At 42.6% G+C, this 23,900-nt stretch overlaps 1 protein-coding gene across 1 annotated transcript; it reads left to right on the top strand.

The window, feature by feature from the left end:
• The first annotated feature begins 21,268 nt into the window (after positions 1-21,268).
• On the top strand, positions 21,269-23,025 carry LOC127234482 (molecular chaperone MKKS-like). Its single transcript, XM_051201434.1, is given in 3 exon segments — positions 21,269-22,100; positions 22,102-22,571; positions 22,574-23,025. Coding segments are annotated over 3 exon segments (1,689 nt in total). The 5' UTR covers positions 21,269-21,318; the 3' UTR covers positions 23,011-23,025.
• The last annotated feature ends 875 nt before the right edge of the window (positions 23,026-23,900 follow it).

Here is a 23,900-nt window from a genome sequence, read left to right as displayed (position 1 = left end):
ACGCTGCTTTTCCAGGGGACCCTTTGATTCCCAACACCTAACGGGGCCACCCACAACCAGTTGTAACTCAGCTTCAGGGAACCCAGTGTCTTAGTCTCGAACCTTGGACCTAACAGAGCTGGCCTCCTAGCTAACTGAGGTGCCTGCCCATTTAACAAATCAAAGCAGTCCTGGCCACCAGGTTCTCCTGGCATCCCTCAGACTGGCATAACTTGCCCCCTCCCCTAAAAACTTCAGCCCAGGGGCTGGCTGTCCTTACCCCAGAGGTTCTTCCCATATAATCCAGCTATTTTGGCCACACTGGTCCCCTTTACCCTCCTGGCCTCTTAGCCTCCTGGTGTCCTGGCTCTCTATTCTCCCCTACCCGCTCCCCTCAATGGGTAGGTTCAGGGTCCCGTTCATTCTGGACTCTTCCAGATGTCTCTGCCTCTGGCTGTACTCTCCCTTTTATCTACAGTGAACCTTCTTCTCTGCCATACCTAGGAGCAGCCATGTCTCTTTTCCTTTCTTTTCTTGTTCAGGGTCAGGAGTTGAAGTCATCGTCAGTGTTGAGATCAGGTCATGCTCTGCTACATGTCTCACTCCATGTTGTAGAAAGCAGTGAACTTCAGGCGGTGTCCTGCCTTAATAGACTCCATTTTACAAGGACCTAGAAACTGTGTTACACCGTCCAATGAGCACAGACTATAAATGATTGACTCCTGAGAATAGAAAGGACACATCCTTAGGTTCATTGAGGAGACTTGAAACTGTGAGGTCCCATGATAGAGCAGGAGAAGAGGTTCTTGTGCTGACAGATAAGCACTAGGGGAGCCAGGGATGTCAGACACACAGGGTTGTTCCTTCAAAGGGACAGGTGTATAGCCTGTTTTCTGCCCAGAAGGCTGGGAATAGATGTGGCTAATAGCCTGATGACCTTTGGGATATCTATGTGTCTGAGACCACGCCAGATCCTCCCCAACCCTGATCTCCAACCTGTTTCCTCAGTTAATCTGTAGAACCCACCTTTAAGGATGATGTCACTTGTACTTTACAAAGAATTTTGATGTAGTCATGGCTCAGCTTTGTTGTGCTCATGGGATTGAGCAAATTATCACCGGGAAGCTTTTCACCCAATTGTGATGTGCTTAAATATGCCTAAAAGAAACTACTTGACATCAGACTTGAAGTCTGAACCACCATTGGATTGTTACTCTGTTAACTGTGGTGTTTGTAGAGATCTTTGCTTAGCTACTGGCAGAGTAGAGCCAGTGAAGCTATATGAGACATTGTTTCAAAAAGCAAAAATTAGGAGCTCCAGGTATAGCTGCATCTGTATAAGTTCTCAGCTTCCTGACTGTGGATGCCATGGGACCAGATGTCTTGAGCTCCTGCTGCCATGACTGTTTTGCCATGACAGACTCTACCCTCAAACTGTGAGCTAGAGTAACTGCCTCAAGTCACTTTTGGCCCAGAAACAGGCAAATAACTAACACACTTCAGTACAATGTTAAACACTGGGTTTTCCAGTATTTCCTTACATTTTGTGGCTGAGGGCAATTGTTGCCTTGTGGTATGGTTCAGGTGTAGACAAATGCCAGCCTAAGGACCACAGCTCTCATCCTGAAAGGAATATGAGATAGTATATTCTGGAGCCATGTTGAGTGAGCACTACCTGGGAACACAAGTTTAGGTTACTAAAAATTCCACGTTCCAATGTGCAAACAATTTCACAGGAATTTTACAGTTTTACAGCACAAAGAAAGTCATAAGTCAAGACATCTTTAAAATACATTTGTGGGCCAGGCAATGGTGGTGCATGCTTTACTGCCAGCACTCAGGAGGCAGAGGCAGGCAGACCTCTGTGAGTTTGATGTCAGCCTGGTCTACAGAGTGAATTTTAGGAAGCCAAGGTTACATAGAGAAACCCTGACTCTTTTGAAATGCAATAGGAGAAACAAGCAAGGAAGGAAGGAGGAATGAGGAAGGAGGAAGGAGGAAGAGGGAAGGAGGAAGGAAGGAACTAAGTAAGGTACAGACGGGACAAGAAATGGCTAAAGAAGCTAAAACTAGCTTCTAAACATGTATTACAGTCTCTCCACAGTACTGAAATTCCAACTGGTCCATGAGCCTCTGCAGTCACAGCACAGACTCTGTTCAGGAGGTGCTGTTGTTGCTGTTCACAGCCAGACAGCTTCTTTGCAGGCATTTTGTTCATACAAACTATGTGAACTATTTACTTCACAATAAAAAATAAGTTAAACCAGTTATGGGAAATTATACCTGGAATACCAGCACACAGGAAGTAGAGGCAGGAGGATTCCCATGAGTTTGGTGCCAGCTTGGGCTATATAGCAAGTACAACTGATAGCCATGCGCACAATACACATAGGAACACATACACATATACATACACACATGTAATAATAATTATGAAAAGAATTCTCAAGGCACTGAGGTTCAAGAACTAGGAGAAAAGTTAGGAGGCTCAGAGGTTTCCGGTCATTCTTGGCTACACAGGGAATTTGAGGTCTGCCTTGGCTACATAAGACTCTGTACCCTCATGTTTTGGGGAGGTAACATTGATCTTTTTCCATGACTCAGGGTTGCTTCACGGAGTCCATCTCCCATCTTCTGAGAATTTCCTTTGGTGGATGTAAGCTGCTTTTCCTCCCCTATCAGTACCAAGGTCTGTGCCATCCTTGTTCTTCCTTACCAACCGTCTCTCATCTGCTTTGACTCGGTGCTGGGACTAAGATGTGAAAATGTATACAAATGTTTTCGTCTTCTTTTTAAAGCAGGGTATCGAGTAGCTCAGATTCATCTTATTGTATGTCTAGGGATGACCTTGAACTCTGGATCCTCCTGCATTCACTCCCATATAGTGGGATTACAGTGTTGTGTCAACACACCTGGCCTCCCATCCAAATACTAATTCGGCCCACCCATACTTAGTTTATTGGACCAGGTGGTATGGTCATAGTTCAGGAGCCTGGAGTGGGATATGAGGTAGAGAATGAAGCTCCCAGCTTGTAAGAAAGATAAAAATCAATCACTGACATGATTTGCTCCCCCTACCATATATATAATATATATATAACATGTATGTTAATATATATAATATATATATATTTTATATATATATATATATATATATATATATATATATAGAGTCTGAAAGGTAAACCTGGGCTACCAGGCCACACAGTTGGCTCTCTGCCTCTGCTAATTCACTAGCTGAGTTACATTCAGAACATGTTTTGTTGTTGCTTTTACGAGACAGGGTATCTCTATGTAGTCCTGGCTGTCTTGGAATTCACTTTGTACCCCAAGCTGGCCTCCAACTCAGAGATCCACCTGCCTTTGCCTACCAAGAGCTGGGGATAAAGGCGTTAAAAGTGACTCACCTCTTGGTGAGTCAGAACATTTTAAAAAGATTTATTTAATTATGTTTAATTCTCTCCTCCCCAAAGTGTGTGTGTTTCTTATTTGACCTATGTGGATACAATGGTGTCTTTGTGCTGGCATGTGTTCATTTGGTGAATGTGTATGTGAAAAGCATAGGACACCTTAGTGTTTGTTGCTCAGACACATTCACCAAGTTTTTTTGTTTTGTTTTGTTTTGGACCAAGGGTCACTCATTTATGTCAGGTTTGAGTGAATGTGCTAGGGAAGAGCAATGAACAAAGAACTAAAAAAAAAAAAAAAAAACTGCAATGGGCTCTGGCTAGCTGTGATTGGTCCATGGCTCGGTGACCTCACAAGGAGCCATTGTGAGGATTGAGAGAGGCCACCCATATAAGGCACCAGCTGGGCCTGGATCTTGTCCTTTCGTTGCCCTGAAGCTGTTGGTTGGCTACAGAGGATTCCCTCAAGGCTTTGGTCGTGAGAACTTCAGTTTTATTGTCCGTCTTTGACACTGAACATCTGTGATCACCACTGATCTGAACTTCGTGAGTGTGCTGACCAGTGGGTTGGGTTTGGGCCTAAATGTGGACTTCCTGCTTGGTTTGGATTTACTTTGTGCCCCTGCTTGTGTTTATCTTGTATCCACCATTTTCTACTGTTTTCTGTCCGTTTATCTTTGACATTTTGTACATTACTGAATTTTTGACCTTAACACCTGTTAGTCTGTATTAGCTGTGAAAGATACAGAATCTGATTTTGCCATCAGCTTGGAGCACACACACCTGCTTTGTTGCTTCCCTCAGCCTTTCCCTGTGGTTATAAATTCCCCTATCATCTTAAGAGTCTTCTCCTGCCCCCTGTGCCACACAAAACAACACTGGGGATTCGTGAAGGACAACATCATCCCCATGGACTCACAGTGTCACAGACAGGTTGTCATCCTTTGGATGCCCATGAACATGAGTGTAAGGAACAGAAATTGTATCATGGGTGTAGAGATGAAGAGGTCTGCAGCAATTTCAGTCATTAAAGCATTGGAGGGTGTGAATGACAAGTATCTTGAAGGAGCCTGTGTGTTCATTCTCCATCTAGTCCATAAGCATGTCTCTAACACAGGCTGCCCAAAGATGACACAGTCCATATTTGTCTTTACTGTTGCTGCTGAAGTCCAAATGTGATCCTCACGTTGGGAATGGGACAGGTTTCCTATCATCTCAAGCTTCTGAGCTCTTGGTCTCTACCAGGGGGTGCTCTTCAGAAGGTTGTGGTCCCCCATGGTGATGAAACCCCACAGGGGGAATTGGGTCATCAGAGGCAAGGGACCTGACAATGCCCAAGTCCCCAGACATGGCTTCCTTGTCCTCCCTCGGTGTGAGCCAAAGCAAAACCTGGGAAGGACACACATGTTGCTTCTCAGGGAATTTGACATGATAGTGAGAACACTGATGCAGTCCTTGGAGATAGAAAGGGATTCCTGGGTTTAGTTTTGTTTTGTTGTGGTTGTGGATAGCTGTGATAGGCTGATTTCATCCAATGACCTCACAGGAGCCATTGTGAGGAGTTGCAGACTCCACCCACATGAGGCCCTGGCTGAGGCTGGGGCTTCTGACTCTGCAGAGAGCCTGTTGCTTGGTTGTTGCAGAGCTGTTGGATTCAGACATTGGTTCACATTAACTTTGATATTAGACACTGTTCATCTGCTTTCACATCCCAATAGTGAGTTGTTTCCAGGTTTGTTGGTGATGATTGACATCTCCTAATTGATTCTTGGTTGAATTAGTGCTTCCCACTCAGCTTCATTATACCGGCCCATATTTCTATTCCTCAGCATGATCACACTCATCTTTCTTTCATACATTCTGTTATGTCTCACATGTTTTTAATAAATTCTGTCATGCCTCGGGGTGACACAGGATTATCAGACTTCTTCATCCTCTCACATCACCACGTCTTTCATTTGATCTTTGTCTCACACTTAAGTGAGCACTTATTTCAACTCTGGTCTTCCTCATATCTGCTTTGAGCTTGGGTTGGTGTTTATTTTTCTTTATCCCCTGACCCCAAGATTATCATTAGGACTTTGAGGTAGCTATGATTTTCATGAAGCAGGAATTAGAGGCTCTCCTAGACCTGCTTTTGTCTTTTTACTTGTAGCATCTTGTGGTGGTCCCATCCCCCACCTGTCTTGGTGGTGAACATGGAAGAAGAATTTCTGTGCATGGATCTCTGGGATGCAGATTTACCAACACCATCCAGAGACACTGGATCCAGGCTGTCCATCTCCACCACTGAAGATGCCATATGTTGCTTAGGTCCCATGGCTGAAGGAACCCTGGGACTCATAGGAAAAATTAGGCTTAATGATGCCCTGGCAGAACCCAATATGATCAATGGGAGGAAAAGTGTTGGTAACTTCCTTGGGGCAATGTGGCCCCTCCCAAAGAGCCATTCTCTCAAGAGCCTCACAGGTCCTCCCACCCTCCCTCCCACCCTGAGGAGGGCAGGGAGTGAACCCTCCTTGCCCACATTCCTGCCATCTGAAGACAGCAAAGGGCAAGAGGTGAATGAAGAGAGAAATAGCAAGAGTTCCACTAGGTCCAGCTCTCCAGATTCATACAAGCTGTTGGACATCAGCTGGCTGTGGGATTCTACCCCTCAGTGTTCTCCTGTGCCAGCCTATAGCATCAATAAAAATGTGGAGGACACAGAGAGTACTGCCTCATCTGGTGCCAGTGACACAGCTGAGGACTCCCTCTCCTGGCTGGAGGATACCACTTCTTATTATACCTCAGCTCCCCATGGTACTGAGGATGCTGAGAGTGAGGAGTCGTGCAGCATCCGCTCACTCAGTAACATATCCCTGGATGTGCTGTGGTTCCTAGAAGACACAAGTGGCATAGGCATTCCAGAACCACCACAGCAGAATGCCGAGGTCACTGCTAGCATCAGCACATCTCCAGACGTGAAGGAAAGTGATTCACCACCCAGTGAGAGGACCCATGATAACATCGACACCATGGACTCTCCCCAATGTGAAGACGCAGACTTTGAAATCATCGAGGAAATAACACTTGAAGAGTCACCAGTGATGTCTAGCAAGGACCAGTCCCAGGAGGAAGCCACACGCTCTAGGAAGAAGCACAGAAGGGTCTGGAAAGGGGCGAGGAGGCGAATTAGTCACCTGTTTTCCAGCTTATTCTGTTGCCTCCACACCCCAAAGACAGGAGACACAATCCCCAGGTAAGGGACAGCAAAGCATGGGAAATGGATTCCCAGGAAACAGAGTAGGCATGGCCAGTAACGTTGTCTTGTCTGTTTGATCTCAGCTGCATGGCCCTTTGTCATTCATGTTCTGCAGCTATGTATAGGACATGAACACTAAGATGTCTATGGGCCTAGAAGGAACTGTTCCCCTCTACCTCTTCATGTGGATCCTGGGGAAGCTAAATCTGAAGCAGAGAAGCAAAGGCTGAAAACAGGGGCAGTGGAAGGAAGAAGGGAGTTGTGTTTGAGAACTGGGAACAGACTGGGGAAAAGGAATGTTGTGCAGAGATATGGGATGGCAGTGTGGCTCTGTGATAAGTCCTGCTGATGTCATAGTCACTAACAGAATCCTTTGCTTGTGTTTCCTTTCCAGGTCTGAAGAAAAGGCCTGGGTCCATGGTTCCTAAACCATGGCACTCAGTTCGGCCTGGTGTGGCAACCAGCCATGGGAGAAAGCCAGGCCAGAACTCGAGAGAGCTGTGTACCCGAAATATGTTGTTCCCTATTAGACACCTGCAGCAACCAGGGTATAAGCTCCCACCCCCTCCTCTCCCTGGAATGGGAGCTGTTCCAACGGTTACCTCCCACAACGTATGCTCATAGTTGTCCAAGCAGTATTGCTGGACAGAGTGTCAGCCACACTGCCACCCTATCTTTAAGAGCCAGCCGTCCAGCTTCTGCAACCACTTTATACGTCATATGACTTGAGGTCTTCAGCACCTCCTCTCCTCATCTTTATTATCATCAATGACCAGATGTAAAGATGTCCATACACACTGTATGCCCAGGAGGTGAGGATGCCCAGGAAGAGGAATGGAGAGGAGGAGAGGGGCATGGGTGACCTGTTAGGAGAGAGGAAAGTAAGAGTGAGGAGGCAAGGACATGAATCTGGGTGGAAGGGAGGAGTGTCTCCCTATAGGAAGCTCCAGTTCCAGTCAGACAGCTTTCTAGGCAGAAAGGAATGATGATGTTGGGGATGGACCAGGTGTATCGCTGGGCAGTGGCATGAGCAAATTTCCTGCAGAACGGTGTTAGGGGTTCATGACATGGGTTCCCAGGAAGAGAAGACCATGCCTTTCCATGGAAGCCATCCCATACCCGTCCCAGGAACCTCTTTCTCTCTCTACTGTAACCAATGTTGGGCTGATCAGCTAACTAACATCTATGTTTTCTTCACAGCCTTCTTCCGCCAGGCGCCCATGGTGACCGTCCACTGTCCCAGGAGAATAGAAACTTGTATAATATTTTTGTTTCCGTGAGTGATTCCTTGCCTTCAGTTGAGTAAAATGACAGGAGTTTCCCTGTGTGCTGTGAAAAGGTGAGTAGGGCTTGAGAGGGCTGTGGAACATCACTCCAGACAAGACCAGCATCCTTGCAGGACTTTGTGTACAGGGCCTACATTCGAGGTGTATGTTGGGATCAAACATTCGATGTCAGAAAGGTGCAAGATGTCAGCCAGGGATAGAGTGTGCGTACTTGCTGAGGGAGGTGTCTGACAAGTGCCCATTGTCACAATACAGGCTGCAATCAATCTCTGAATCAGTGGGGACTGCCCAGATGACAGGGAATCCAGAGTCTTGTCTGAAGGGATCATTTCGATCAGTGGTTCTCAACATTCCTAAAGCTGTGATCCTATTATACAGTTTCTCACATTGTGGTGACCCTCAAACACAAAACTAATTATTGCTACTTAATAAGCAACCTTGTGACTGTTGTGAATAATAATGTAAATGTGTGTGCTTTTTGATTGACTTATGTGATTCTGTAAAGAGTAATTTCACCCCTCAAAATGCTTGAAACACTCAGTTGAGAACCACTGAATTAGATGAAGTGGTTTGAGTGCCCTCTCATTGGTTGTTAGATGAGTTACTGAAGCCTGATGTTGACATAATTCAGCAATGAACTTGGGCGGTCTTTCTCTGCTGAGAATGCTGGCTTTGTTCTTTGGGATATAACTTTGAGTCTGTTAGGTATTTGCGATGCACTTCTTTGGCAATAGTTGTGGATGTCTTACATACACGAGTCTCTGGGGCAGGCGGTCCTGCCCAGAACAACTGGCAGTGATGGTGTAGTCTTTATGTCAGTCTTGACAAGCAGGGTTTGACTCTTTTCTCAGTCTTGTGAAATTTTTACCATATGTCCTAGATCCTGGATGATAGTGCACCGTGACACGCAATACTTGCATTGTGACATTCATTTTCCAAATTAGCTCACTTCCTGCTTTCTCTAACCTATTGCCATGATGAAGCACTATAACCAAGGCAACTAGGAGACAAATTGGTACTTAGACATCCACAGTTGCAGAGAGTGACAATACATGACCATTATGATGGGAATCTAGCAACATGATGGATGACATCACATTGGAGATGTAGCTGATAGCTTACTTCTGATTCTGAATCATCATTTCACACACACACACACACACACACACACACACACACACACACACAGCGAGAGAGAGAGAGGAGAGAGAGAGAGAAAGAGAGAGAGAGGGAGAGAGAGATGTATTGGAATGGATTAGGTTTTGGATCTTTAATGCTTTGTGATCCCATACGACATTGCCTCCCTCTGGGCCATACCTCCTGTTCCTTTCCAGCTTCAGCTAGGGGTATAAGTATCCAAACATGTGCATCTATGGGGGACACTCTAATTCACATTAATACAACATCTTACCAGATGCTTGGAAAGGGAACTCCCAGGTTAGCATTGCTCTGAGAGCTGTTGATATCCCCTCCTTTCTGCTCCTTTTGCATTTTCAGAGAGCAGATGACTCCAATGCCTCTCTTCCCATGAAGAAGTTCCAGATTTAGAGACCTGCACCTCCATGATAAGAGATTTAAGAAAGTCATGCACTCCACTATTACCTCCAAAGAAGCGTCTTTGGTGGATCTTCTCACCGGAGAGGACCGTGTTTGACACTGTGAACCCAGTTGGATGAAACAAGGTCAGAATTTGCTAGATCATGAGATACTATCTATGAAAAGAACAAGTAACAGACACCCCTCACAATTTTCATTGGGATACAGAACACAAAAAGCCATCAGTGATGTGCCATATGTGACATTGGAAGTCTCAACACAGAGGCAGCCTGTCAGCCAGCCCATGACACTGACTCTGTGGCAGCTGGCTCACACAGATGGGATAACGGCGTTAGTGTCTTCCAACTCCTGCCTATCATAGACAGAGTAGTCAATGTTAACATAAGATTTGAACCAGCCCAAGGCACCATGGATTCAGGGAGTGTCCTGTCAATCAACTTCTTGGGTCAGGAAAGTCTACAGAGCAAGCAAGAGATGATTTTTCACAGCTTTGCTCATGAGGCCTTGGAAGTGTGGGAAGTGGCAAACTCTGTGTGACCATTACCTCATGATCTATTTCCTGTCCTGGTGAAGCTGAATGATGGGGCAGAGTGGACAGAGAATTCAGGCTATTTACCATGGAAGCAGAGAATTCAGGTCATATGTCTGGCCATCTATCCTCAAATCAAAGGCTGTATAGCCAGGGCCAATGTGACATCAATATGTTCCTGGCAGATAAGGTTACAGAATCCACTAGGGATCCCATCCAATGAGCTAAGCCACTTCCTTTCAAAGCCTTGAAGGCACCACATCTCACCTTCCCTGCTGCCTTTCCTCAGGAATGCACCTGGTCATTTCTTTTCTCTGTCCCTTTCAGTCAACAAATCCTCACTACTCATCTTAACAGAAGTTTGTTTGTCTTTTTTTTGTTTGTTTGTTTTTATTTTTTTATCCAAACTTTCTAATTCCTCAGGCTGCTCAATTGCAGCAAGTGGAAGTATCCTTTGCCTCCCTTAGATTGCAGGCTCTCATGAGTCCTAAATCTCCATAATTCAGGGAATATCTTCAACCTGAAGTTTTCCACATTTCACGGATAGAGCATCTACAGGGGACTGACCACCACACAGGATACATGATCCATTTGTTATGTTGACTACATTGGGCTCCTGACAGATGTCATGAGATGACAATATAGCCACCAACTGCCATCCTAGTGGCAGGGATAACTCACTCCACCAAGTACTTGCTCTGCAAACATGAGGACATAAGCCCAGAAGTAGCAACTACAGCAAAGCGTTGCAGGCCAGTGTGAGCATATACTCCACTTCTGTGAAGATGGAAGGGTCACATCCCCATTTGATGCTTGTACAGATGGTCTAGCCACATTGACAACCTCAGGCTTCATGCACACTGTCTCAGAAAAGAAGGTGACTGACCCTCGAGACCCCTCCTATTCACACATGAGTGAGCACATGCAAGAGCTCCAAAACCCACGTGTGAACCTAGACACACACATAAACGTTGGGAGGCATGAAGAAATGGGAATAGAAAAAAATGTGGAGGAATGTTTCATCTTTCATAATTGATTGTTCTCACGTGTGGGATCTGTTCTCAACCTGCAATAAAGTGATTGGGTTCACCAGCATCCAAGTGACAGGCTCCTGCATAACTGGGGTTTCTCTTTACTCTTTGTCTCCTCAGGTGTGTCTGCTGTGTAGAAAAGACTGGAGAACTCTTGCCTGCTGCTTCATTGTGACCGCCACAGATGAGCAGCTCTTAGCTTTGTGTGGGAGCCATTCCCACAGAAACTCAGTACTGTGGACCCTATGGGCCTCTTCTGCTTGATGTTGACACATCAGGATATATATGGACCTGGAGCAGTGTTACACTCTCCGTAGTTGGAATAAGATTTTCTTGACCTGAAAAGGAAATTCCCTTTATTTATTAAATGTTCACTTGATTTTCATCCTGTCCCGTGTCTTGTCCTTGATAGAAATCTATGATATGCAGTCCCAAGTGAATTGAAATATTGCAGCACAACTTCTCAGTCAGCATTCTCTAATCCTGTGTGCTCTTCACAGTGTCATGGACGTCGGGACTATTCAGCGAAGCCGGGGCAGTGACATGTGTATCAGCTCTTTGTCGTTGCTCCTATGTCTTGTTGTTAGCTGTGTCTGAAGCCCACAGGCATGCCAAGCCTGTATTATGGCCAGAGGGATACCATTGAATTTTCATGGGATTGGCATGAGTAGTACAGGAATGAGTTAGGAAGGCCTGCTGTTCTCAGGGTACATGACACAGGCCTCTCATTGATGAGAACAACACAGACATTTCCTGGGATGGGCCAATGCTAAGGAGACGTCAGGGATGTAAAGCTGCCGGTCACAGAGCGGAATATTTATAGGTCAATGGAACAGCCAGAGGCCACAGAAGGTCCCCAGTTCAGATGTTCCTGCATCATCTGCCCAGCTGTCAGCACAGACACAAAGAGACCTCAACGCTGATGGAAATGTGATAAGGAAGCACACTCAGGAGTCAGAGGCAGGTGGATCTCTGTGAGTTCAAGATCAGCCTTGTCTACAATCGGATATCCAGGATAGCAAAAGCCATTACACAGGAAGCTTGAGAGAGTGGTGTGTGCACACTTCTCTGTATCCAAGCAGGAGATCTGAGTTCATCCATCTCCTTTAACACACAGTTGACAAAGCTGGATTCCTAATACTGAGACGGCAGCCACCTGTTGATTCCTGGGTCTCACTGTCAATCCCACCATCCTCCTAGAGTCCCTGAACCCTCATTTAATGCGTGTCCCTGTGTCACAAAAGACAAGGTGTATGTGTCTAAGGAACAAATGCTGAGGTTTCCCTGTGTCTTTCATATGAAATAAACCAAGTGAATATGTGTACACAGTCACACGTGCACCTGCACACATGTAATAATAAACACACAGGCACAGAGGCATAATAGATCCATTGAACTTTTGTTGATTGATTGGTGTCTCTCAAGACATTTTTATGTATTTGAGACAGGGCCAGTATCCTATTGAGAAAGTGAATGCGGACCCTATATATCTCATGGTGAATTCAAACATCTGCCTACTGAGGGCAGAGGTAGGTGGATCTCCAGCGTGGCAGGCAAGCCTTGCCTACAGAGAGTTCCAGGACAGTAAGGGTGGCAGAGAGTAACCATGTATGCTTTTAAAATCCAAAGGGAGGAAACAAAGAAGGAAAGAAAAAAAATGTAAGAAAGAGAGGGATCGAAGGAGGGAAGAAGGGTGTAGGTAGGGAAGGAAGGAATGAAAGAAAGAAGGAAGGAAAGAAACAAGAAGGAAGGGTGGAAGGCAGGAAAGAACTCGGATAACGATGGGGACTAGGAATGGCTAGAAAAGCTGAACCTAGCCCAAAGTAATTGGATTAGCATTGACATGTATCAAGTTCTAATCTATCTCAAGTGCTGAAAGAGTGACTGTTCCTCCTAGCTTGCAGACACAACAGAACCTTTCTGGAGGTGTTGCCTTTGCTCCTATGGGACAGCTGCTCTTCAGGTGTTTTGTTCACACAAACTATGTGATCTATTTTCTATATAATAGAAAGTAAATTAATCCAGTTATAGGGAAGCACAACTGAAATACCAACACACAGGAAGCAGTAGGATTACCAGGAGTCCAGTGAGAGCTTGGGGTAGATACCAAGTACATCTGACAGCCATGTGTGCAACATACTTACACATAAGAACACACACACTCATCCCATCCCCCAACACACTAATAATAAAAATAGTCATTTACCTAATTTTCAAGGCACTGTCAGGCTTATTCCTGCAGTACAAGATCCTTAGAGAAGAAAACAAGAGACTGAGTTGCTCCAGGTCATTTTTGGCTACATACGGAATGGAGTTCTGCCTTGTCTACATAAGCCCCTGCACCCTCATGTCTTTGGGGGATGGAACATTGATCATTGTCCAAGAGTCAAGGTGAAAACACACTAAGCAATATAAAGAGCAATACAGCTAGTGGTGCTCCAACACCAAGACTAGATCATTCTGGCACCGTTGGAGAAGAAAACAACATAAATAACTATATGAGGATGATTGATGCCTTTAAAGTGGAAAAGAAAAAAAGAATCATCTAATGGAATCATAACAGGGATTTCCAAGATCAGATTGTCGCTGGCCGTGTCTGTTAGAAACTGTCTTGATTGGTGACTGATGTGGGAGGCTCTGACCCACTGTGGACAGCACCATCCCTAGGCAGAAGAGCCATGGTTATATAAGAAAGTTAAATGATCATGAGCCAGAGAGTGGAATGAGTCCATAAGCACTGTTCCCCCCATGGTTTCTGCTCCAGGTTCCTGCTTTGAGTTCCTGCCCTGATTTTCCTCTGTGAATAACTTGTTACCTTGAAGTACAAGCCAAATAAACCCTTTACTCCACCAGGAAAAAAAATAAAGTGGAAAAGAAAAATTATCATAAAGACATCGAGGAAAAGACAAAAAAAAATTGGAAGATATCAACAAATCCCTTAAAGAAAAACAAGAAAAAGCAATCAAACAAGAGAAGGAAACAATACAAAATATGAAATCTGACACACAGTCAATCAAGAACACACAGACCGAGCGAATTCTTGAAAAGAAGAAGCTGGGTAAATGATCAGGAACCACATATGCAATTATAAACAACAGAGTACAAGAGATGGAGGAGAGAATTTCAGGCATTGAAGATAATGTTGAGGAAATAGATATATCGGTCACAGAAAATTTTAAATCCAAAAAATTCTTAACACAAGATATGCAGGAAATCTGGGATACCATGAAAAGGCCAAACATAAGATTCATAGGGACAGAAGAGGGTGAAAAAGTCCATCTGAAAGGCATATTTAATGATTCCATAAAAATAATAGAAGAAATCTTCCTGAACCTAAAGAAAGACATGCCTATGAAGATGCAAGAGGATTACAGAACACCAAATAGACTGAACAAAACAAAACAAACAAAAAAAAAAAAACAGCTCCTCACCATATAATAATGAAAACAATTACATATACAGAATATACAGAATATACAGAAAATATACAGAATGCAGCAAACATATTAAGAGCTGCATGGTAAGGAGACAGGCCAGGGAACATATAAGGGCACACATAACAGACTAACACCTGACTTCTCATGGAACAAAGGGAGGAGTTCCTGGTTAGTATGCAGACACTCAAACACCTCGAATGCCAGCACAGACTACTTTACTCAGCAAAGCTTTCAATAACATTAGATAGATGGAGGAAACAGGCCATTCCATGATACAACCAAATTTACACAAACCTATCCACAAACCTAGCCCTAAAGAAAGTACACTAGAAGGAAATCGCCAACCCTGGGAAATCACATATGTCCACAAGAACACAGGAAATAGGTGAACTTACAAGAGCAAACTCCAAAGCAGGGAATCAAACACACAATGTGATCACCAAGAACAAAAGAAAAATAAGAGGAAGTAACAATCACTGATCACTAATAACCACTATTGTAAATGGTCTCAATTTACCTATAAACAGACACAGACTAACAGATTGGATACGAAATGAGAATCCATCCTTCTGCTGCATACAAGAAACACACCTGAAACTCAGACAGACATTCCCTAAGAGTAAAGGGTTGAGAAAAAAATGTCCAATCAAATGGACCTAAGAAACAAGCCAGGGTAGATATCCTAATTTCTAACAAAATAGACTTCAAACTAAAATCAAAAAAGTTAAAGCAGGCTCCTTGTTTCATGTTCATCACAGGAAAAATCCACCAAGAGGAAATCTCAATTCTGATCATATGTGCCCCTAACACAAAGGCTCCTGCATTTGTAAAAGAAACATTACTAAAGCTTAAATCACAAATCAAGCCCCACACACGAAGAGTGGGATACTTCAACACAACACTATCAGCACTGGACAGATCTTCCAGACAGAAGCTTAACAGAGAAATAAGGGAACTAACAGAACTTATGATTTACATAGGCTCAACATACATTTATAGAATATTCCACCCCAATACATGAGAATATACTTTCTTTTCAGCACCTCATGAAACCTTCTCAAAACATCAACAGGTACAAAAATTAAAAAAAGAAAAAGAAAAAAGAAAGAAAGACAAAAGAAAAAAATAAATAAAGAAAGAAAGACAAAAGAAAAAAAAAAAAAAGAAAAAAGTAAAGTAAATCTCCTGTACGCTATCAGATCACCACAGCTTAAAGGTAGAATTCAGCAGCAGCAGTAATTTCAGAAAGCCCACAAACACTGAATAAAAGTCAACTGAACCTCCAGTGTCAAGTTAGGAACAGAAATCAATAATAGAAAACCTAAAATTTTATGAAAATGACCTCACTACATACTCAAATTTATGGGGCACAATAAAAGCAGTGTTGAGAGAAAAATCTCATAGCACAAAATGCCTGCATAAAGAGGCAGGATAAAGCCCACACTGGTGAGTTAACTAACAACTGAAAGGGCTAGAACAAAAAGAAGCAAACTCACCCAGATGAGTAGAAGGCAAGAAACAGTCAAATTGAGGGCTGAAATCAATAAAGTAGAAACAAAGAAAACAATGCAAAAAATCCATAAGTCAAAGGACTGGTTCTTTGAGAAATTCCAGAAAATAGACAAACCTTTATCTAACCAAAAGCTGAGGGAGAATATCCACGTTAGCAAATTCAAAAATGAAAAGGGGGACATAAGACGAGACACTGAGGAAATCTAAAGACTCATCAGATCATCCTTCAAAAACGTGAATTCTCAAAAATTTAAGACTTTAAGGAGATTATCATTTTTGGGGGTAAGTACCACATACCAAAATTAAATCAAGAGCAGCAGATAAACAATTTAAATTAAATGGAGTAATCAATCATCCCAACCAAAAAAAAAAAAAAAAAAAATGCCCAGAGGAATTCAGTACAGAATTTCAAAGCGGGTCTAACAGTCTATCACCAATACTACTTAAGTTATTCCACACAATAAAAGCAGAGCAACATTTCCAACATCTTTCTATGAGGTTACAGTTACACTGACAAGCAAAACAGACAAAAACAAAACAAGGAAACATGATTATAGACCAATTTCCCTTATGAACATAGATACAAAAATACTCAATAGAATACTGTAAACCTGAATTCAAGAACACATCAGAAAAGTCATCCACATTGACCAACTAGGATTTAGCCAAGTAATGCAGGGATGGTCCAACATATGAAAATCCATCACCGTAATCCACCACATAAACAAACTGAAAGGAAAAAAAATCACATGATCATCTTACGAGATGCTGAAAAGCCTTTGACAAAATTCAACACTCCTTCATGATAATGTCCTCCAGAGAAGTCTACTACTTGAAGTTCTATCTAGAGCAATAAGACAACAAAAAGAGATCAAAGAGAGACAAATTGGAAAAGAAGAAGTCAAAATGTCACTATTTGCTGATGATATGACAGTATACATAGTGACAGAAAAATTCTACTGGAGAAATTCTACAACTGATAAACACCTTCAGTAATGTAGCAGGATACAAGATTAACTAAAAAAATAAATATCAGTAGCCTTCCTATATACAGATAACAAACAGGCTGAAAGCATATCAGAAAAGGCATCACCATTCACTATAGCCCCAATAACCTAAAATATCTTGGGGTAACTCTAACCAAACAAGCAAAATACCTGTAAGGCAAGAACTTCAGGTTTTTAAGGAAAGCAATTAAAGAAGACACTGAAAAATGGAAAGATCTCCCATGTTTTGGCTAGGTAGGATCAGCATAGTAAAAATGGCAATTCTACCAAAAGTAATATACACATTCAATGCAAACTCCCACTTCAATTCTTCACAGACCTGGAAAAAGCAATACTCAACTGCATATAGAAACACAGAAAACCTAGGACACACACCAATCTGTACAACAAAGACTCATCTGGGGCATCACTATCCCCGATTTCAAACTCTAGTATACTAATGAAAACAGATTGGTATTGGCATAAATACAGACATATGGACCATTGGAATCAAATCAAAGAGCCGATATCAACCCATCACCTATGAACACCAAAATTTGGAACTATACAATGGATAAAAGAAAATATATTCAACAAATAGTGCTGGTATAACAGGCTGTCAAATTATAGCAAAAGGCAAATGTATCAAAATCTATCATCATGCACATAAGTTAAGTACAGATGGATCAAGACCTCAATATAAATCCATCCACTCTAAACCTCATGGAAGAGGAAGTGGAAATACATTTGAATGAACAGACACAAGAGACCAGTTCCTAAATAGAACAGTAGTAGCACAGACTCTGAGACCAACAATTAATAAATGGGACCTCCTGAAGCTGAGAAGCTTCTGCAAAGCAACGGACACTTCTCCATCCAAAATGGGAAAGATCTTTACCAACCCCACTTCTGACAGAGGGCTGGTCTCCAAACTATACAAAGATCTCTAGGAACTAGATATCAAACTACCAAATAATCCAATTGCAAAATGAGATACAGCTGTAAATAGAGAATTCTCAAGATAACAATCTCATATGGCACAAAGATACTTAAGGAAATGTTCAAAATCCTTAGTCAATAGGGAGATGCACATCAAAACCTCTCTGAGATTCCATCTTATAGCAATCAGAATGGCTATGATCAAAACCGCCAGTGAGGCCTAACCACAAAAGACCAAAGTGAGGCCGCACTGGCCCGATTTTTTGGATCCCACCAGTTCTGGCGCTCTGCCAGAGTTGAGTCTGGGACCAGTTCAGTGTTCCATCCTTCCCTGGAAACTCCCTGGGTAGCTCCAGATCTCACTCCCCCATGTATCCTAGTCTGGATAGAACAATCCGGGTATTCTGCTCCATACACCACCCAGAGCCTGCCTTCCCCACCTTTGTGCTGCTGGCCTGATGCTCCAGGTGAGCATTGGGCCAGAGTGTGTGTCTAACAACTCCCACACCTCTGTGGAACTTCCTAGGTCTGCTCTGAGCACTCTGGATCCTCTTATCTATGCAGAACCACCTTGAGGCTGCACTCACCTGATCTTTGGATCCCACTGCCTGCCCTCTGCCCAAGGAGAGAACTCTAAGAGAGCTTGGTTCATCCAGAGCTGCAGACAAAAAATTCTGAACCACCTACACCTAACAGGAGAGTAGCGTAAAGAGAGAGACATACTCCAACTGCACCCACTGGAACAAGCCATGGGAAGATGGCAATACAAGAAAACAACCAACAGTAGAAAGACCAGTTTGACACCACCAGAATGTAGAGACTCTACACCAACTAGACCTGAACACAGCAAAGCAGATGAAGGAGAAGATAATGATTTAAAAAATAACTTCATAAAAATGATGGAGGCCCTCAAAGATGATAAGAGAAAATCCCTTAAAGAAATGGGACAAAAACCAAACAAAAAATGGGAAGCAAGAGAGGAAAAGACCAAGCAAAAACTGCAAGAAATGAAGAAATATCTTAAAGAAATTAAGGATGCCAAGAAAAGTCATCAAACAGATGAAGGAAACATATTAAACAGTTCATGACATGAAAACTAAAACAGACAGTAAAGAAAACACAAACTGAGGGAATGCTAAATTAGAAAAACTGGGTAAAAGATCAGGAACTACAGATACAGAATACAAAGGATGGAAGATAGAATATCAGGCACTCAAGATGAACTAGAAGAAATAGATTCTGCAAACCAAGAAAATCTTAACTCCAACAAATCCTTAACACAAAACATCCAGGAATTGGGGGACACGGTGAAAAGGCCAAACTTGAGAATAATAGGCACAAAAGTAGGTGAGAAGCCCAGCTCAATGGTGCAGAAAACATATTAAAAAAATCACTGAAGAAAACTTTCCCAATCTGAAGTTGGACATTCCTATGAAAGTACAGAAGGAGACCAAATATCAAATAGACTGAACCAAAGAAAAAAGACCTCTTGCCACATAAATCAAAACACCTAACACACAAATAGAGAAAGAATATTAAGAGCAGGGAAGGGAACAAACCAGGTAACATAAAGGCAGACCTATCAAACTTACATCATACTTCTCCTTGAAAATTATCAAGGCAGAAAATCCTGAATCGATGTTCTGCAAGTACTAAGAGTCCACAGATGCCAGCCCAAGCTACTATACCCAGCAAAACTCTCAATCGCTATAGACAGAGAAAACTAGATATTCAACTACAACACCAGATTTCACAATATGTACCCACAAATCCAGCCCAACAGGAAGATCTGGAAGGAAAACTCCAACCCAAGGAAGGTAACAACACTCACAAAGGCATAGGCAATAGATAATCCCACTTCACCAGAAAACAAAAGAAAAAGCAGGACAAATATACTCACAATACCTCTGCCACAATAACAATGTATCTAAAACAACTCAGGAATTAACAATCAATGGTCCTTACATTCCCTCGACATTAATGGTCTGAACTGACCTCTAAAAAGTTACGGCCTAACAGAATGGATACAAACAGAATCCATCCTTCTGCTTATACAACATATACATGTAAGCTTCAAAGACAACATTACTCCATGGTAAAGGGTTGGGAAAGGATCTTCCAATCAAATGGACCCAAGAAGCAAGCAGGTGTAGCTATCCTAATATCTAACAAGTTAGACTTCAAACCAAAATCAACCAAAAGAGATGAAGAAAGTAATTTCATATTCATCAGAGAAGAAAGCCATCAGTACAAAGTCTCAGTTCTAAACATCTATGCCCCAAATACAAGGGCACCCACATTCATAAAGGAAAGGCCACGAAATTTCAAAACTCACCTAAAACCTCACACACTCATAGTGGGAGACTTCCACACCCCACTCTCACCACTAGACAGGACCACCAGTCAGAAACTTAACAAAGAAACCAAAGAACTATCGGAAGTTATGTCTCAAGTGGGTTTAATAGACATCTATAGAACATTCCATTCAAATACAAATGAATATACCTTCTTCTCTGCTACACATGGAACCTTCTCTAAAACTGACGACAAACCAGGCAACATGACAAATGTCAACAGATACAAAAGTATTGGAATAGTCCACTTTATCTCATCAGAACACCATTCTTTAAAGTTGGAATTCAGATGCATCTCCCTGCCTCTCTGGGCAAAGGTAGCGGACTCCGCAGCGTGGTTGCAGTGCTGGCGCGGTCCTGGGCTCCGTGGCTGTGGCGGTGAAGGCGGCCTGGCTGAGAGGTGTAGCTGATAGTGGGCAGGTCCTGATCTCAGCAGACTATGAGCTTCCAGAACCTGTGGAGAGAATACAAAGTTCTGATTGTTATGGTGCCTTTAATTGGGTTCATACCTCTAGGCTGGCACAAAATCAAAAGCAGCCCTGTCTTCCAAATTCCTAAGGACAATACCACTGAACTAGATAAGCCTGGCACTTGCAAGTCAATCAAAGAGCCAACCCTAGAAGAAGTAGCAGGCTTTCAGTTTTCAGAAAGAAGCACCTTTGAATCTGAACTTGATAATAAAAGAAGAAATGAAAAGCGCCAGTTGGTTTAGAAAGAACTGGCTTCTCGAAGCTGGGGTGACTTTTATAGGTGTCCATCTTGGAACATACTTTATACAGAGAGCTGCAAAAGAGTCTGTGAGATCTCAGTCCAGGGACAAACAGAAGAATATTGAAGAATGAAGCAAAATAAATACTTGGAATTATTGATGTCATTAAATTAATATATGTTGGTTATTTTCTGAAAACCATTTGATTTTGTAGCTGATAATGCTGAATGTGCAGACTCTCATTAAGAATAGTTTTTAATGTTAAAACATGTGACAGTATAATAAATGGGACAAAAAAAAAAGGGTGAACAAAATAAAGCTGTCTGTACAAGGTCCATCTGAAGCAGAATGTCTCGTTTCGAAGCTAAGAAGCCATCATTGTGTAAAACTGAACCATTGACAAGTGAGAGTGTGAGGTCCACACTTTCTGCCTTGAAAAGAATCCTAGCCTCATGCTATGGCCCTTTAGGGAGGCTGAAGCAGCTGCATAATGGCTTAGGGGGTTGTGTGTGTACAACCTCACAGTCCTCAGCTTTGCTTCGAAACCTCTCAGTCACCCATCCAATTCTAAAGGTCCTAACAGCATCTGTGCAGAATCATGTGTCCTGCCTCAGCGACTGTGGCTTATTTACAGCCATTCTGTGTTGTAACCTGGTTGAAAATATTCAGAGAATAGGCTTGACACTCACAAAGGTTATTAAGTTAAATAAATACTTCTTGGGTCTGTGCACAAGTTATCTTCAGTCTGAAGCCTGTAGTTGTCGAATCCCAGTTGACTTCAGTAGTACACATACCTTCCTAGGCTTGGTCCACAGTATCTTAACCAGCAAGCCTGCCTGTATGCTCAACAGAAGGGAAGCAGATCACATCAGTGCTTTGATTTTGAAAGCTTTTTTGCTTATAATTCCAGAAAGCGCCAAAGACCGAGTCATTTTAGGGAAGCTTATAATTGTTCCCTTAAAGGGCCAAAGAGTTACAGATTCTACTGTATTACCTGGACTGCTGATTGAAATGTCAGCTGAAGTTCAACTAAGGAGATTATCACCAACCCAAAAGTCAAGTGCCCTCAAGGTGGCGCTCTTCTGCGTGTCTTTATCCGGAGATTTTTCTAATGTTGGAGAAGGAACAGTGGTCTCTTGAGAATGCAGTTCTAGAGCAATTGCTTAATCTGGGAAGGCAGCTAGTTGGTGACCAGGTAGATCTTGTCCTGTGCCAAAAAGTTATGCACCCATCTTTGAAGCAGTTACTCAGTGAGCATCACGTTATTGCCATCGACAGAGTTGGAGTTTCTCTGATGGAACCCCTGAGCAAAGTGACAGGAGCAACACCTATTGGTTCCCTAAACACAATAGCTTCTACTACTTACGGAAGTAGAAAAGATTTGTGCTCTGCAAGATTTGGCTCCAAACATTTTTTCCATCTTATTCCTAACGAGGCGAGTGTCTGCAGCTTGCTTCTCTGCAGAAGGAATGACACTGCCTGGGAGGAGCTAAAGCTCACGTGTCAAACAGCAATGCATGTCTTACAGTTAACAATCAAGGAACCATGGATTTTATTGGGTGGTGGCTGTACAGAAACACATTTGGCTGCTTATATCAGGTTCTTAATGAGGCAGAAGACATTGTCATTGAGGATGGTTACTCTAAAGCAGAACTCCGGATTGCTACTAAAGCATTTTGCAGTGCTCTAGAGTCCGTTGCTGGCTCTTTGGAACATGATGGTGGTGAAGTCCTCATTGACATGAAGAATGGACACTTTTGGTCAGGTCCATCCGATTTTACTTCTGTTGTTAACTGGCCTGATATGCTGTCAAGATGTGGGTGTGGCTTGTACAATAGCCAGGAAGGACTCAGCTGGTCTTTCTTAAAAAGCACATATTATCCTTTTGCACCTCAAACCTGCCTTGCACGGGCTGCTGTGGGCTCAGCCAGCAACATGACTGTGGACTGTTTCACTGCCAAGCTTAGTGGCCTACAAGTGGCTGTAGAGACAGCCAATTTGATTTTAGATCTTTGGTATGTCATTGAAGATAAAAACTAACGTAAGAGATAGGCATATTTATGTTACGAAACAAAATAGTTCAGATGTCTAAGAAAAAATGGTTATCGTTCCCTCCCAAAGGCCTGTTCTGTATAGGTGGAGCAATGATTTATGAAAGTATAGACTTACCTACTTAAGGAAGGCTGTGGATGTTAAATAGACATTAAGAGAGTAATAATAATTCTTGATGCCTTTGCATCATCACCCCACATTTGGAGGTTATAAATACTAAAGATAGTGTGTCACCTAAGAATATGGGAATTTCTCTTGTAATTTTTCCAAGTTGCTACAATGAGGAGTGACCCTGAACCTTTCCCACTGGCAAGATAAGAGTCTTCACTTTTCATGATAGCCATAGCTTTTCATAAAACTGGATACTTTCCTTGATGTAACATTGTTGCTCTCATTTTAAATACTATAAAAATTGTTGGGATGTCTTAATAAACTCGTTGTGTTCACAAAAAAACATAAATAAAGTTGGAATTCAACAACAACATAAATTGCAGAAACCCTACAAGCTCATGGAAACTCAACAATGCCCAAATGCACCATTCCTGGGTCAAGGAGGAAATAAAGAAATTAAAGATTTCTTAGAATTCAATGAGAATGAAGACACAACGTACTCGAACTCATGGGACATTTTGAAAGCAGTGCTACTAGCGAAGTTCATTGCACTAAGTGCCTACATGAACAAAATGGAGGATAGTCATATTAGAGAATTAACAGTACGCTGAAAGCCTTAGAAGAAAAAGAATGAAACTCACCCTGGAGGAGTAGACACCAAGAAATAGTCAATTTGAGGGCTGAAAACAATACAGTAGAAACCAAGAAAACAATACAAAGAATCGATGCAACAAAGAGTTGGTTTTTGGAGAAAATCAGCGAGACAG

The sequence above is a fragment of the Phodopus roborovskii genome, unplaced genomic scaffold, assembly GCF_943737965.1.
Source record: "Phodopus roborovskii unplaced genomic scaffold, PHOROB, whole genome shotgun sequence".
NCBI lineage: Eukaryota > Metazoa > Chordata > Mammalia > Rodentia > Cricetidae > Phodopus > Phodopus roborovskii.
This window is presented reverse-complemented; position numbering and strand designations above follow the sequence as displayed.